General features: G+C 33.4%; 3 protein-coding genes across 4 annotated transcripts; 2 read left to right on the forward strand and 1 right to left on the reverse strand.

The window, feature by feature from the left end:
* Positions 1-1,462: 1,462 nt before the first annotated feature.
* Positions 1,463-4,985, reverse strand: LOC18051528. Of its 2 annotated transcripts, XM_006445485.2 has the most exons (9): positions 4,857-4,985; positions 4,592-4,711; positions 4,388-4,481; positions 4,235-4,294; positions 3,885-3,947; positions 3,574-3,774; positions 3,348-3,459; positions 2,642-2,859; positions 1,463-1,776 (listed from the first exon to the last, which is right to left on the reverse strand). In XM_006445485.2, exons 2-9 carry the CDS (start codon positions 4,702-4,704, stop codon positions 1,684-1,686), a joined length of 954 nt encoding a protein of 317 aa, XP_006445548.1. In that variant the 5' UTR covers positions 4,705-4,711; positions 4,857-4,985; the 3' UTR covers positions 1,463-1,683. The 2 variants fall into 2 exon arrangements, with proteins under 2 accessions (XP_006445548.1, XP_024047579.1); XM_024191811.1 differs by lacking the exon at positions 1,463-1,776 and having other exon boundaries at positions 2,649-2,891.
* A 2,360-nt stretch (positions 4,986-7,345) lies between these two features.
* LOC18051529 lies at positions 7,346-8,137 on the forward strand. The gene has a single exon (XM_006445487.2). The coding sequence runs from the start codon at positions 7,380-7,382 to the stop codon at positions 8,115-8,117; it is 738 nt and encodes a 245-aa protein (XP_006445550.1). The 5' UTR covers positions 7,346-7,379; the 3' UTR covers positions 8,118-8,137.
* Positions 8,138-12,119: 3,982 nt separating this feature from the next.
* On the forward strand, positions 12,120-13,199 carry LOC18051530 (expansin-A10). The gene is made up of 3 exons (XM_006445488.2): positions 12,120-12,299; positions 12,392-12,704; positions 12,816-13,199. Exons 1-3 carry the CDS (start codon positions 12,173-12,175, stop codon positions 13,117-13,119), a joined length of 744 nt encoding a protein of 247 aa, XP_006445551.1. The 5' UTR covers positions 12,120-12,172; the 3' UTR covers positions 13,120-13,199.
* The last annotated feature ends 4,732 nt before the right edge of the window (positions 13,200-17,931 follow it).

Here is a 17,931-nt window from a genome sequence, read left to right on the forward strand (position 1 = left end):
ATGAAATGTGTGTACACGCGCGCGCGCACACAGACACACAGATAAATTAATAAAAGATCCTATCAGAATACGGGAATCTCCTATACACTGATACTCTACCCAAAACAGAAAAAAGGGTCTGCATCTATCTAATGTTTGTATTTTGAAGAAAAAGAAGTGAGAATTGAGGTATGCAAATCGCAGTATTGCCACTGCTGTGGAAAACATGCACTTGTGAATTATATTAAAATCTAGGCAAGTGAGGTGACTCAAAGTTCAAGACTTTGTAGTGATTTTGTGTGTGTGTGTGCGTGTGTTGCTTCTTTGACTTAAAAAAGGAAAAGGCGAAAAAACACTCACTTCTATTACAGATTGGTGGTACTATTAGCTAGTAGCTAGTATTACTCCACGTTCTGTTTTCAGTAGCAGAAGAACAGGTCTCCTTTTGGTTTTTATTTTTAGAATCTCTCTCTATCTATTTTTCGGTGTATGAATGGAAAGGTAACCAGAGAAAAGCCAAAGAAGTAGATTTCTTTGCCCTTATGCGTGGTAAAGTGGGCGTACGATTTGCATAAGCGAGAAGGAGAAACACTTGCATAAAATGAAATGATCTGATCCCAATAGATATACTTGTTCCAAAACAAGCATGTACGTCAAAATGTTATTGGATGGCTGAACAACTGATATGGTGCACCCATCCCACGTTATTTATCTCATCTAGAAGATGAAGTTGCCTTGCCTGCCTGCCTCTTATCCTAAAAGTGGGTCTTACTCACAAGACCTCTGTGATAGCAGATTTAAGATGACCGTAGAAGGTAGCAAAAGTTTGAAAGCTACTGAAAGAAACATCAGATGATAGATCTTGTACAAAAGCTACTACTAGAAAGTAGAAACCCTACCACTTACTGCACTCGAAGAGCCATCGCCACTAGTCCCAAGGCGAGTAAACGATAAAGGTGAAGAGAACGGTGGGAATTGCTCCAGGTGACTGTAAATTTAATTAATTTACGGTTAACATACTTGAAATTCTGGGAAACACGTGGGAACAAATATGCACCTTTGACATTGAAAAAGGTACATAATTGTATTAAGAACCAAATTGTCCTCTTGGAACTCTCATTTTTGGACATACACATGTGCTCTTTTCAGAAACCAACAGTAGAGCAAGGCCCACAGTTTGTTGGGAAATTTGCTCTCGCGGCAGTAAACAGATATTGGAAAACCTAAAATCAAGCCCATTGTAACAAAAGTAGTAAAACCAGGCCATAATTTACAACAAAATCAATTGCACAACAGCAAATGGGTAGTAAAAATCCTTTATGCTGATTGTTGAGGCAATGTAGTTTTAGGAGCAATTCAAACAACAGCCTCAAACCAGTTGAAAGGTAAGAGTATAGATCCCTGGTGGGCAAACTGCAGAAAGGTAAGAGAATAGATCCCTGGTGGGCAAGACACCAAGGAGACAATCAAATGATAGGCAATGTTGATGGAAAAAAAAAATTCGCCATTATTAACAGCAAAGTAGAATATGACTTGAAAAAGTTAATAAATGTTACAAGAAGATTCTTTCAAAAAAAAAAATGTTACAAGATAATGTATCTACTCACTGCGACTATATGACAAGCAACCACTACCTTTCACCAATCACTACAACAAAAGAACCGGGTCCCCAACATATGAAGCTAATATCTTGCACAAACAATTTTAAGATTCTTGGGGTGCCTCAAATCTCGTTGGTGTGTCAATGCCCATCATACAGCAAAGGCCTGATACTAAAATTAAAAGGAGAACAATTCCCTGAAAAATCATGCAAGAAGCAACAACATGAGAGGACTGTATAACTGTAATGATGTGAATAAGTGAAATAGTAAAAGAGCGGGGGGGGGGGGGGGGGGGAATCGCAGGATGATCGGTGGAACAATCACAATAGCAAATTGATATTACAGCGTTTTCCCCACACCAACCCAAAAATTTTTTAACCCAAAAGTAAAAAGGAAAAACCATTGAGCAAACACAGTCTCGCATTAAGAGGATATACAATGAAAAGCATACCTACTTCCTCCAGTTCCGTTGAAAAGGCTTGAAAAATGCACATATTTACTAATGTAAAAGAGCCTCAACTGATTGCAAAGGACTAGCAAAATAGGCCACTAGTTTCCTAAGATCAAATTCCTCAAAGGAGGTCCTAACTTTTTAAGGACAAACTAGTCATGGTTTATCTGATACAATTACCATTGAGACCATCACTTTTCACTTAATGCAGTATACAGAACTGGAAAAGAAGGTATATGCTCTCCATGTACAAGGAAAATTCAATTACTCTTTTACTATGAAGAAAAGACCCATTGAGAACAATCGAACAAAATAAGTTAGGTGTGTTCTTGATATGAAAAAAGAATGCGAGTGCACGTTGGGGAGGGTTTGGTTGGAAGGAAAATAGCTTGAAATAAAAGCAATCCCTGGGAGACTTCAACAGACACTACATAAGAGATATTGACACTAAAATAGTAATGACGCTTTTAGAAAACAGATATTCACTCGTGCATGGGTCGAATAGAATGTAAGTGGAAAGATGTACTCAGTTAAAAGAAAAAAAAATAAAAAAATCGAACTGCAAGTTCTTAAATTGCAGATAAAAGAAAGGACAAAAACAGAAACTTACAACTAAGATTCCCTCGAAAAGAGATGACTTAAATTGGCAAACTTCATCGCACCCTGTGTTATTGGCTGACTTGTTCCCCGCAACACTTTCAGCAAGAAACCTCTCTAGCTCCTGGTGAGAAGGATACTGAACGGACCTAACAGGATCAGAAACATAAAGAACTGTATACTTTGCCCCGGACTTCTCCACAGAATCAATAAGCTCAGAGATGACTTCACCTGCATGTATAAACCAGGGGTGAACCCAAGATCTTTGATTACCCCAGGCTAAATTATAAATTTATTGTATATGTTTGTGTGAATGTCGGTGTATATAAAAGGGTGAAAAATACATACATCAAGTAATGCGATGTTAAGAACCTCTCTCTAAATATATTTAATAAAATAGTTTGCTAACTCCAATAAAAATGATTAATAATAGATTTTAAAGGTCTCAATGCAAAAGTAACTTAAAATTAGTATTTCAGTTATTTTAGTAGAAATTGATTTAGGGACATACTTGAGGGAAAATTAAAGACTCAATTTTTATACAAAAATCATAAAAATTTAAGGGGGTTTAAATTTTTTTTTTGTGGCTGGACCGGCCTATAGTAAGTCCGCCACTGTGTATAATCCATAACCATTAAAATAAATATTTCTCAAATCGATATGACTTTAATGAAAAGGTGTAAAATATTTCATCCTCCAGCAATTATGTAATTACTTACTTTCAGGACGTGGTTGCTTAGGTTGTTTCATAGATTGAGTGTCTCCGTAGCAGACAACAATCAGATCAGCCTGGCCCTTTAAACTCTTTTCTGCTCTCAAACGCAGATGATCCTGAACATTATTCACAAGAAAATTTAATAAAAAGTCTAATAACAATGAGAAAAAATGCATCAGATCCTCACATAGCCTATCAAATTCCATACTGCAATATCAAAGATAGCTTACATGGACCGAGTGTAAATCTGCAAGCTTCAAAAAATTTTCACCCTCAACAGTACAAGACTCCGAAAATGCAACATTAGCGACTTTAAAATCATCCACACAAGCTTCTGTAAACTCGGAAAACAATGAACTCTCCATTGTCTCCTCCCCAGCTGAAACAATGTATGGAAATGCCATGGAAAAATTTGATTTTGTAAACGAGACCTGTCAAACAGCACAGAACGCTAAGGCTACCAAAAAGCAGAAACTTGAACATTAATTCCCAAATAAGATGTTCTCGCTACAGACAATGAATTCAGGTTGCCTCTAGTTACCTTAAGCGTATCTACCAAAGCTAGGTCAGCATGTTTGTTCCCAGAAATATGAGACGATTGCAACTATAGATTTCAAAAGAAACATCATCAGCATCCAAAACATATAACACTAGCACAAGAATTGCAGTGTGTTACAATGACAGTGGTTCAATAACTTAAACGTATTGGTTCCATGGAGAACTGCCAAAATCACGTTATTTCAAGATAAAGGCACAAGACTGTCCAGAGAAGAGGTTGTCACGGGATCATTTACTATTGCTACTTTAGTTAACAAATAACAAATGCTAAATTAATAAGAAATTCAGCATCAACCATTAATTATGTGACAAAAGTTGGAAGCAAAAGGTTACCTCTCTACCAACAAACACAAGTGCCACATCAACAGACTGCGGAGACTGCCTCCCTGAGCACTAAAGAAACAGAAAGAAAAAAGAACAAAAGATGAGAACAAAGAGACGAACAAATTAAAATAATTGGATGAAAATAAAAATCAAGAGGAGTACCAATAAATCGGCCCAGCCGCCTTGAGTGAGAACAGCTTTGGCTAGATCCTTTGGAGACAGTGTCTGGTAATTCAATGCATTATTTGAAGATATCCTGTCATTTCAATCATTGAATTACTCATTCACTAATTCACAATCACTGGCATTATTATTACGAAGATAATAAAATTTTACGAGAAAAGAGAAAGAAAGAAAAATTAGTACTTCTGGTGATGAGTAGACCATAAAAACGCGGGGACCGTGGAAGGAGAAGCAAACGCGATTGCGCTAAGAACTTCCAATAATAACAACCGAATCACCACATAACTATTCATCATCTTCCACCTGTTTATAAGTTCAATTCAATGCAATTAATTGTCAATTATTTCTAATCTAATCTCCGATAAACTAAGCGATGTGATTATCAGATTTGACGAAATAAAACAGGTGATTAAGAAGAAGAGTTGATCTTAGGCGAAGAAAAAATTACCGGAGAAGCGAGAGCTGATGCTGAAGAGATCACTTGAATCGGAGAAAGAGAATTTAAATTTTGGATCTTGTTGAAGAATTTAATCCCGTTTCGCTGATGGAGCCACGCCACCAGAACTTACAGTTTCACTTCCACCCCAAATTATTATATTATTATCATTTATTTTTGTCCCTGTTTATATTGTTGTTATTCGGCGCAGGCCTCCAAAACCGAAAGGGCCCTAGCGCAATACGCAGCCTTTCACCGCACGGTGAGATATCTGCCACAGCCCACTCTCCGGTCCGTTACGCTTTCAATAGGCCGATCTCGTTAGGCTCACAAGTTTTTAGATGTTAAACGCGATGGATTCTGAGAACACCCCCATCTGTTACAATATATACCCAAACTCATGGCGAGCTGCTTTAGCCGAATATTAAAAGAAAGCATAGACATGTTGACAGCCCTCAAAATTTTTTTATGAACCTTTTTTTAATCAAAATTACTTAATGGCTAAAGATAATTATTTAATTTCTTATTTGAATAAAAATTTAATTAAATTATCCCTTTAACAAACTTTTTACAACCATCCTATTATATAATTTATATATATTATATTTTAAATGAAAAATACTATTTAAAAAATAAAATTTTAGTGTTACGAAGGTAGAAACTATCTAATAAAAAGAAAATAATTTAGATTTGAAGATTTTGTTTCGCTTTATAAATAAAAACTTAAAAGAATTTTTCTTTTAGGGTAAAGCTTTATTTAGAGTAGTTAATTTTAATATATGAATTTGTATTTTATAAACTAATCGGGGGTATTTTGAAAAATAATTAAATTCAAAAGAGGTGTTGTAAGGATTTTTGTGGGATGTTAAAAGCCTCACCCTTGACATAGCCTCTACTAAGAAGAAGTCATAAAATACAAACTCATGACTTCAACCCGCACCATAGCTTTTTTGGATGCGGCAATTTGTGATATACCAATCATTTTACAAGTTGGACTATTGGCATCCCTCTAAAAATCCTTTAAACTTCTTTAGTTATTTTATAATTTTAATCTTTATCAAAATTATATGTAAGGACAAAAATATATTTAAACCTTAAAATTAAACACATGCAAACAATTTTCCTTTAACTAACCAAAAAAAAACATAAATTTTAATATATTAAAATAAAGAAATGTATTTAATTTTTAACTAGTGTCGGCTTATATATTCTCTCCTCAAAAAGTTTTCAGAAACAGATTCTGTGATGATTTGATGTTAGTATACTGACTTTTTAGAAAGCTGCTAGTTATTTAATCATCATATAAAAATAATTAAATTTTGTTATTACATTGTTATAAACACATACATGATAAATCAAAATCAACAATCGATTCAAATTAGTTCGTTGCTTTCACGTAAGAAATTGAGAGATACAAAAAATATGTATTGCATAAACATATCATAACAAAGATTCTTTTTATTTTTACCATATTAACTTACTTTAAAAAAAAAATTTAAAGAGAAGTGAATCACATGTGAAGTCAAAACAGTAACAATATTGATCTTCCTCGGGACAGACCCCAATTATAATTACTCATCAACTGCTTTTTACCTGCACATTATGTTTAATTCTTGCGTAGTTGCATGATTTATCCAACTACCAGCTTGTTCTTATTTTTAAACCCTGTACCAACCACATCTTTACTCCTGTTCAAATGTGCAAGGCTTCTACCTTTTTTTTTTGGTATTTTGGGGAGGGTCCCAATCGTGGGAGGCACCTTTAAGCCCGTACCACAATCTAAACTAGAAGTCTCCGCTTGAATCAATCCCCGCTCGAACCAGGAGGCACAGGTTCTCCCAACAAAAACGACTTTCCTGCGACTCGAACTGGGGAGCAAACCCAATCAAGCCACTTAAGGGGACTGCATTGCCAGTGGAGCCAACACTTTGTTGTTGCATGGCTTCCACCTTTAAGCATATTAGTCGACATTTATGTCTAGTGTTAAACCCTTTTCTATTTGATTAAGCTTCGAAGAAGTTTTTTCGGGATTTTACACCTCCACGCGCAAACTTTTTAGTCATCCAACAATGTATTATTGTCTAATTAATTAAGTTCACATCTCATGTAAAGAGACATCTTCAGCTCTGTCCTCAATACTAATGTCGAACCTCTCTCTATTAATTTAAGTTTTTGAATTAAGAGGTTTTACCATTGATCCATGCTTTTCTTTTCTTTCATTTAAAGGTGAAATATCCTTTTGATCATTAGTTAATTAATGACTAGGGTGATTAATTGTCCAATAAATATGCATAAGTTTCAAAATCTTAATAGCTTTTGAGATATGAGAGCGAAGGAAGAAACATGTGAAATGCTCACTCTCGTCATGTGATTGCTATTAAGGACCATCAATTCATTACGTCTAATATTTTGATTCCACTAAAATCTACCACCGCTTCAATGCTTTAAGTGCATTCACGATTCATAATTTATCAAGCACGCCTCCCTTCAATTTACATTATGCACCTTATCAACCAAGTGATAGTCCCTCATCCAATGAAAGACCTCTCATTCTTTCTCTTCAAAAACTCTCTGGCTGCCAAGATGAAGAAAAGCTTCACAACTTTCTGCAACAACGACGGCTCAACTTCAACCCTAAACCAACACAAACTCAACCACGAATCCTCTTATTGCACGGTCACTCCCTCTCTCAATAGCGGTGATCATCACAATTTTGTTTCATCAAAAGAAAGGCAGCCCACGTTGGAGGAGATGATATTACAGCTCGAGATAGAGGAAGAATTGACCAAAAGGGCCAAGCTAGATGAATACAGCGTCCGTGGCAGAATGTCATGCGTTAACAATTCAGATATCTTACGTTCGGCAAGGAATGCACTGAATCAATACCCCCGCTTTTCACTTGATGGCAAGGATGCAATGTACCGGTCATCGTTTCGAAACAACTTGGGTGGTGATGGTACTGTACTAATTAATGGTAGAAAATCATCATCATCAGCATCGATAAGCTGGGGTGATGGTCCTTCTGGTCATGGTGACCGAGCAAGTAGAGAGGGTAGTGTGGTGTGGTGCAAACCAGGGGTGGTTGCAAGGCTGATGGGCCTTGAGGCCATGCCGGTGCCTATGATACATCATAGCAAATTTGTTCGTGTCGACCATCATCATCAGCATCCGGGATTAATAAAGAAGCAGAACTTGAGGAGGAGAGCTGAGAGACACGAAATCGAGAGGAGATTTGCTATGCAGATGACAAATAGGAGAGGGAAGCTGGCTTAATGTTCAAAGAACAACAATAATAATAATGGATCATACCGTACGATGAAGCCAGCAATGGCAGTTGAGGCAGCTAATGATAATGGTGGGGCCGGTTTAGCCAGCTAGAGTGTTTATTATATAGTTAGTGTTTAGGAAGCTAGATTTGGTTTACAACCTTATGTTGCAATAAATTTATCAGTCTTGTTTGTATCATGCATTGATATAAAAAAGTCAATCAATTCATGGCTTTTATCCTTTTTGAAATGAATCTGCAGTCTCCTATTTTCATATGCAGGGTATTTTATATTCAAATGCATCTAGATACATACATGTATATGCCTAGATAGTTAATTATTATCTAAATCTATTGAGAATGAGATCAGAATTTTGAAATTCGAATCCTGATTGCATTTTGGGATGATATGATTTTTTTTCCCTTTGTTTCTTTTTTTATGATTGGGTGGGATGATATGATATGACATGCATGATATGATATGATGTTAGTGGTGATATTTATCCAAAACATCCCGATTAGTCTGTTACATATCTTATTTTTTAGAGATTGATAGAAAGGCAAGGATATGGGCTGGTGTGAGTAGGAAACAGCTGAAAGTGTCTACTCTCGTTTTATCAGCAACTATGGCTTCGAATCTGCTAGAAATTCTAGAGAATTTTTGCTACCTTGAAATTTTTTATCTACGCTTGTTCTATCGACAACTATGGAGTTCAAATCTTCAAGAAATTCTAGAGAAACTTTGCTAAGCCTGAAATTTTCTTGTCTTTCCCGACGAATAAGGAGAAAAAATTGGGTTAAAAAAAAAATGCTAGAGCTGTCACTTTAAGAAGATATGCTCGTAGGCTATTAACTAAATCTAACATAATATATATTTTTGTAACGTAGAAGTAAGTTCTTTAATTTTAAAAAAGAAAATTATCACTGCATCACATATGTTTTACTTTATGTTCATCTGACCACCACAAAATTATAACATGTTATCTGCACCACATTTCCTTTTAAATTTGTATCAATTAGTCACTTTTACTGTTTTACACTAATACTGTTAAATAATTTAAGTAAAATGATAATTTTACCCCTAAATAAATTAAAAGACCATTTTATATTATAAAAGTTTTGAAAAATAAAAAAAAATTATAATTATAAAAATACCCCTAAATTTAATAAAAATAAGTCTCAAAATTATAATTTTTATTTTTAATAAAAAATTATAATTATAAAAATAATTGCAAAATTTTAGGATTTAATAAAAATCTCCTAAATTATTAAAAGTTTGGGATTTATTTTTTTAATAAATAAACTTAGTTATTTTTATTAAAAAATTTTATTTTTAAAATTTTTTAATAAAAATAATTATTAAAATTTTACAAAATCTAAATTTAATAAAAATCAGCTTAGCACCTCTATTTGGGATTTATTTTTGTTAAATTTAGGGATATTTTTATAATTATTTTTTATTTTTCAAAGCTTTTATAAGATAAAATGGTCTTTTAATTTATTTAAGGGTAAAATTATCATTTCGTTTAAATTATTTAATGGTGTTCGTGCAAAAGTGGCTAATTAATATAAATTTAAAAAAAAAAAGTAGTGCAAAAAATATGTTAAAATTTTGTAGTGGTTGAATGAATATAAAGTAAAATAAATGTGATACAGTGATAATTTTCCTTTTAAAAATTATATAATTTATTAAAATAATTTTTTATTTAATAATATGTCCACATAATGAAAAAATGAGAGTGCCCTCACCTGAGAATACTTATATATATGAAATATATGAACCAATAAATTATTTTAATCAATAAGTTAAGATGTCATAATAATAATATACGAAGCATGTGAAAATCATGATGATTAATGATCATCGATCTTGGACAATTTTTTGCAGCATATCAGTCAGTGTTTATTAGTAATTCAATATCATTTATTCATTGTTGTTCTCTCTCTCTCTCTCTCTCTCTCTCTCTCTCTCTGTGTATATATATATATATATACAATCCGAAATGTTCGGAGAGATTGGTGGCAACGAGATAGTGGGGTTGCTTCTTGCTTACAAAAAAATTAAAGAAGTCATTAATAGACTTCGAAAAATGAGTCCCATGAGAGCTATCTAATGTATACAGATCATCATCGCATGCTTGCTTATGCGATAATTAATCTTCTCTAATCATATGAGGTACGTGAATTGAAGTAATTAGGCTGTGTGGTGCAATATGATAAAATGCATGCTGATTTATTAATACAGTGCGTAAAAGATGTGGGAATTAATTGCATGTGGGGTTTCAAAGTAAAAAAAACTTTTATATATTTAGCATCACAACTTTAATCACGTGAATGTATAATTATTAGCAAACAGCAGCAACCATGCATATACATGAACATGCTGATGCTATGTATACTAGTGTCTGTTGATCTGTAAAAGTAAACAATTGTTTTTTCTACTCAAAGGGTGCCGCAGCACTAATGCTTTTGAGCATTAATAACAGATGGTTACAGCTAAGGTTGTTTAATAAAGATAATTAGAGAGAAGGGAAAAGCTTTAATTTTCTAAAAAGATGAATAAATTTAAAAGGAAAGCTGATCAGAAGCTAGCTAGTCAATTTGTTAAGCTGCAGCAGCACGGTTTGCCACATGCGAAGCACTTCTCGATTTAATCCATATGACACTGAATTTGAGGTAGCCAAAACTTCTGGTAAACTTTTCAAGTTTTTATATATTTCCCCAGTATTGATGCCAAAAGTCAGCTGAAATAAGTTTGGTTCCTTACAGGGACGGCCAAAGCAAACCTTTTTTTGGCCTTTTTCGACACAGCTTCCTAGAGCATTAATTGAACAGTCAAAGTGAAAGTACTTTTCATCGGTCTGTGGCCTAATAAAAATTCTTTAATAGAAGCAGAAGAGTCAAAGACCAACAAGTTTGCTTTGCAATGGGATGCTCGGAATATCAATCTCTTATGCTTGGAAAGAATCAAAGAACAGGAACCAAAAAGACTTGTCCACTGATCAAAGTTAATTTGTGCTGTCCACTTCCTCTTTTCTATGGAATGTTAATGAAGCCCCTCAACGTTGTTTATGGGTTGTGCCAAAATCTGTTCTTCTTTGATTTTCGCTTCATTCTCAACTTGAGGATCATGTGAATCTTTTCTCGTAGCAATATTAGATGAAGAATTTGCTAAAGGAGAGAGTTTTAGGTAAAATGGTAATAAAATTATGGTGTAGGACGTCATTGGCCGCGTTGGATTTGGATTTGGATTTGGGTTTGGGTTTGGATTTTGCCTAGTAAAATAACTTCAATTCTTAGGGGCTTAAAATTCAATTTGAAAGGGCTTAATCTGTTTATTAATTATAGAAAACCTTGGACATTAACTAATCTTAATATTTCAGTAGGAAAGTCGAAATAAAATTCTGATTTCTTGCTTCAAATTCAAGGAAGCTATTCAGAAATACAGCTTCTATTCAAAAAGACTTCTTATTTTTCTCTTATCTTTTTCGTTTTTGTTTCATTTTATTCTTTTGAAAGGCACCCAGACCCAGAGAGCATTCATAATATCTGTTAATGTACATTATCAAGTTTCTTCTACAAACTTTCTTGGTTGCTGTAGAATTAAGTACCATTGTTATTGCTAATAAGACGGAACATCACACATTCCCTCACTAAGATTTCAGCTCCACTCGACCATTCTTTATAATCAATAAATGCGGATTCCCGAGGTATCTATCTTGGAATTGAAAATGGAGGTCAAAAGTCCACCTGACTGCACCACTATGCTAATTTTTATAATAATTTTTTAATCAGTAGTTGAAAGTGCTTCTTATCATTAATTTTACGGTTTCAGTTTCAGTTATAGTTATTAAAAATACAGCTCTTACAAGGTTCCTTATTCTACATTTTCACCCATAAATATAAACTAATATTATAATCCCCCACTTCCTCTGGCCTCTGCATCCTCTTCTATATAAGCAACTGCAGTTCCTCCGTTGCTTGCCATATTCTCACATTCTCTTCTTGTCTTCCCTCTCTTAGATTCACTTAAATTTCTATTTTACATTTTAGGCAAGAGATAATGGCAATTCTTGGCTATATCATAATAGCCCTTTTCACAGTTTTTAAAGCAGCTGTTGGAAAAGGAGCCGGGTGGACTAATGCTCATGCTACCTTCTATGGAGGTGGTGATGCTTCTGGCACAATGGGTAAGTTTCAGGAAGAAAAAAAGATTGATGAATCAAATAGATGTTTGAATTGTTATATAATGAAAGTTTAATTTGTTAAATGATTGATACAGGTGGGGCTTGTGGGTATGGGAATCTTTACAGCCAAGGTTATGGAACAAACACAGCTGCGGTGAGCACAGCTTTATTCAACAATGGGTTGAATTGTGGAGCTTGTTATGCTATTAAATGTGTAAATGACAATAGATGGTGCTTACCAGGCTCCATTATAGTCACTGCCACTAATTTCTGTCCGCCAAATTTTGCTCTCTCTAATACCAATGGAGGTTGGTGTAATCCTCCCCTTCATCACTTTGATCTCTCTCAGCCTGTATTCCTCAAAATCGCTCAGTACAAAGCCGGCATAGTTCCGGTTCAATACAGGAGGTAAAAATATATGAAACGAAACAAACCAAGATTAGCTAATTCTCTCACTTTTACCCGTACGTGCAAATTAAGTACAGGCGTACTGATGTTCTGAACTCTTGATAACTTCAGGGTCGCCTGCAAGAAGAGTGGAGGGATCAGATTCACAATCAATGGACATTCTTACTTCAATCTAGTGCTGATAACAAATGTTGGTGGAGCAGGTGATGTTGTTGCTGTGTCCATAAAAGGTTCTAAAACTGGCTGGCAAGCATTGTCCAGGAATTGGGGGCAGAACTGGCAGAGCAACTCTTACCTCAATGGCCAAGCCCTGTCTTTCAAGGTCACAACTAGCGATGGCCGCACTGTCATCTCCAATAATGTAGCTCCAGCCAACTGGAATTTTGGCCAAACTTACACCGGCCGCCAGTTCTAACTCACCAGCTAATTAACCATAATCACACTTCCATCTCCAGTTCTCCCATAATTAAATAACCTCTAACTTTCAGCAAGACTTTCTTTTCTTTTCTTTTCTTTTTGTCTCTAGTTTTTTTACTAAAGTATATATATTACAAGTAGTAGCAGACTTGATCAGGTGGCCGAATCACTTGCAAATTTGCTCACTTCATCATTTCTCGTCAAGCGTAACAAGGTTAAACTTAAACATGGTGGGCATTTTTAACATAGCCGCCGTGTGGATTTTTGCCTGACTATATATCTTTGTTGGGCTTGGTATCTGAGTCAATCGAGGCTATCTACAAATTAAACAGCAGAAGGCCTCTCTGCCTCTACTATATATACGTTTATTTATATATAGGCTTCATTTTTTCTGATGTGTGGTGGTTTAGTGACTTGTGGAAATGAATTTGGCTGAGGCGAAGAAACGTTTTCACCCACCCGAAGTTGGTTGGCTTTGCTTCTGATATGATATTGGTTAACTTTAGACTCGTAACTGTGAGACAAAGAGAGGAAAATATGTTTTCAACATGTTAAAGTGCCCGGTTTTTTTTTTTTTTCTGCTCTTAGGCATTGTGAGTTACCCCAAGTTATAAAAGGCTTGTTGCTTGAGTTTTGTTTAGATATATATAGCTACGAAAGAATAATCACTTGGGAGTGTGATCAATGGCAAAACTATATATACGTTGGTTTCCAGTTATGCTTTATTAACCTCGATCTTTGGAGTTTATTTGTATACCAAATTAAAGTACAACTATGCATATAATATGTTCAACAATCTATCTTAGCAGCAGACGTTCGCATTTTATAATTAAAAATAAGGACTTGTTCATTGCTAATAATAATAATAATAATAGAAATGATACATATATATATATATATATACAGCACACTACCATGCCATTCCATGAGTTGGATCTCAAGAAAGCACCTAGAAGCAAGCACATAAGATGAGACATGAGCGGCTGACTGGGAAAGATAATAAAATTAAAGGGCAGGCTAGCTGGGGCCTGGGGTTAAGAAATCAATTAATGTATTGGTAAATGTAAGTTTGAGCACAAAGAAAGCTTTTATGGAATCTTGAAACCACACCATGAAACCGGTGATTACTTGCTTACACTGCTAATTCCTCCATCTTCAATACCAAGTCTCTCAACTTTTGAGTTTGAGATCTCACCATTCTTAATAATGTGGATCTCCCTCTCTCTCTCTCTCTCTCTCTCTCTCTCTCTCTCTATATATATATATATATATATTAATAATGTGTGTGTGTATGTTCAGTGATTGATTATGCAACCATCAGGATTTTTCAATCTATAACAATTGAACCGACATGCAATGCAATCTCCCTTTCCAAAATGATTCTTTATTCAGAAATTCTGTGCATTTTAAATAGAATTATATTATAGTTAATACTATTTTCTATTTGGTATAGTTCATAATTAGATTGGACTTTAACAATAATTTTATTATTAAAACTAATTAAAAATAAATAAACATTTATTTAATTATAATTCAATGGAATTGTTTACGAATTACAAATGAAAGTTCACTTAATATTAAATAAAAAACCTTTTTAAATTTAAAATATTTTAATATTTTTATTTATAATTATAAAATATTTTATTTTATTTATTTATAATAATTTATATTAACATTACAGTTTTTATTTTTTATTATTAAAACCTTAAAAAATTTGTATTATATATTATACCAATGATATTATTTAAATATATATAATTTATTTAATTATTTCTATTATTATATTATAATTATTTAATAATTGATAATTTTGTAAAAAATTTAACTTAATCTTTTTAATACTAATTAAATAATTAATTTAAAATTATAAAATTATTTAATAGTTATATAACTTAAAATAGTGTTGTAATTGAGTGTCAAAAAGAAATTATGATATTACAAATATTATTTAAATTAATTAATTAAATAAATATTTTTAACCTTACAAAATGCATATTTTATATTATTATTGATTAAAAATAGGATTAATTTTTATTTGAATTCAGGTGAATGAAATTTATTAAAAAAATAAATTAAATTTCATAAAACATTATTTATTTATGAAATATATTTGTAAAAAAATAATTATACTAAATAGTTTATTAATTTTATAATTTAATAATGAATTATATAATTTATTATTATATAAGTAATTAATTTACTAATATTAAGGGGGTGAGTGGGATAGCTTTTTACGATTTTGTCTTATTAATGGATGGGTCTCATAACTTTTATACTAACCTATAGGATTTGGATCTTGTTGAGCTGACCTATACTCAATTTTTTATAATTTTCTAATATTTATGCATGTATCGTAATATACAGTTAAGATTTTTTATTAATTTTATATTATTATTTAATAATTACTAATTGTATTTTTGTAAAAGATTAACTCAACACTGAATTCAAATCTCACGCTATAATCTTCTCAAAGAATAAGCTTGAGATTAAACACAATTTATCCAATCCCAAGAGTTATCCTACATACCAAACAAGTCTCTAGTTAACAGCTCCATATATAACTTATTTTTAAGTTTCGTGAGAGTCTCTCTTCTTGTTTTTGTCTGATTATCAGGTTTCATAAGAGTCTTTCTTCTCGTTTTTCTCTGAAAAACAGAATAAAAATGTCAAAGTGAGTCGCTATGACTCTTTAAGTCACCCACGAAGTGTCGGGTGTTTTTAGTTAGATAGTATTATCAAAGTTTGTTCTCTCTTCTTGAGTGGTTGGCCGAGAGTGATAAAGCATTTGACAATAGTAGGTGGTGAGCAAAGCCACAATCCTTTTGTTAGTGTTCTCAGGGGCGTCTTTAAAATATGGACATTGAGGAACCAATAAAGAAGTGCAAAGCAATATCCCTAAATGGAGAAACAAGAGGAAAAGTAACTTTTAAAAGCGAAATGAAGGGAAAAGGTAAGAAGATACTTGCAGGGTGCTTGGTGGGGAAAGTGTTGCTGAACAGAGAAGTGAAAAATGAGGGTTTTAAAACAGCCTTACTGCCAGTATGGAAAACAATAAGGAAAGTCAAAATTGAAGAAATGGGGGAGAACATCATTAGATTTCAGTTTGGGAATGAATCTGATAAACGAAAAGTGTTAGCATGAGCGCCATGGCATTTTGACAAAGCTTTAATTGGTCTGGCGGAACCAACAGGCACAGGTGTAGTAACAAAATAGATTTTACACGTGTTATTTTGGGTCCAAATTCTCAAAGTATCCATTATGTGCATGGGTGTGTAGACGATGCGGGAGTTGAGCGAATTTATTGGAAGGGTTAAAGAGATTGCCACAGATAGCCAAAGATGTGTGAGGGGCGTGCTTTGGCAAGTATATCAGGCTATGTATCTCTGTAGACATTAATAAATCATTAATTAATAAAGGTTATGTTTTTGAAGCAAGAGGATAAAAAATGAGATAGATAGTTAGGAGCAAGAAGAAAATGAAAATGCAGAGAAAAGCAAATAAAATGAAGCAAAAGAGATCCCCATACTAGTATGGTATGAAATGTTACCAGACTTTTGCTATACCTGTGGCTACGTTGGACATCAATATAGAGAGTGGACTAAGAAGTTGTTTGTTAAATGTCTTAAGTTTGAAATTTTATTAATTTCAAACCTTTTCTAAAATTTACTTGTTTGTTTTTTGGAATTTATATATGATTTTCAGACATTTACATCTGAATAGAAAAAGTAAACATTCGTGACTTTTATCTTAATGGGAAAATGTCTGAATGACAAGTAAATATTATATTCCAAAAATACCTCTGTAAAATAACTTATTTCCTAAACTATAAAATCTAATCCTCTTTTTTTTATTTTAATTTATAAGGACATAAATGTCAGATAACCAAATTTAAGATGTTTTTTATTGTAAAAACAAACAAGATGCCACATATATTCAGGTATTAAAAAAAGAAAAATAAACATGTCATTTAAATTTTCGTATTCAGATCCATTCAGACTTCAGAAAAATTCAGACCTATTTAAATTTCAGACAAAAAAATAAACGCTACCTAAATATAGAAACCAGTTGAGAGGATAAATGGCATACGGGCCATGGCTAAAGGCCCTTGACGTAGTAGACAAGCTAAAGCAGAACAAAGGAAAAGAAGGTAGAAGAATAGAGCAGGAAAAACAAAGCTAAACTTGCTCAACAATAGTGGTACAAAGCAAACATGATAATCCGGGCAAAAATAAAGGAACAACCCAAAATCGAGAATAAGCGACTAAGCGAGTAAGGTGAAGATCCATCACAACAGAAGGGTTTTTGAAGAAGTTAGAATAGAACAGTAAAACGCAGTTAGGGACAGTTGGAATTGATTTTATTTTAAGAGGGAACTAGAATTAGGTGGGAAATGAAAAACATTTTGAGAGGAAAATGAAAAGTGAAATCCAAAAAAAACAAAGCCCAAGAAACGCAAATTAACAGAAAGCTCCAACTTCCGACCAATGGGCCTTTGATCCAATGTAAGAAGTCTTGCATTTATAATGTTGACTGTTGAGTATAAGGATTCGATCCTCTATAAGAGCATTATGGAGGTTAGTTTCAGTTCTTCCTTAATTATCAACTAATTGAGTGGAGACAGTCTCTCCCTTACGAAATGTGAATGGAGTAGGCACCCCTCGAATATTAGAGAGAGTTTAAAGTATTTGGGCAAGTGCTTCAGTTGATTAATGTATGACGGTGGTCCCAATTGTTTAGTACGATTGTAAATATTGTAATTGTAATATCTGATGTAATATCAGTAGCAATCTGTGTATAACAGAATTCAAAA

The sequence above is a fragment of the Citrus clementina genome, unplaced genomic scaffold (assembly GCF_000493195.1).
Source record: "Citrus clementina cultivar Clemenules unplaced genomic scaffold, Citrus_clementina_v1.0 scaffold_2, whole genome shotgun sequence".
Taxonomy (NCBI): domain Eukaryota; kingdom Viridiplantae; phylum Streptophyta; class Magnoliopsida; order Sapindales; family Rutaceae; genus Citrus; species Citrus x clementina.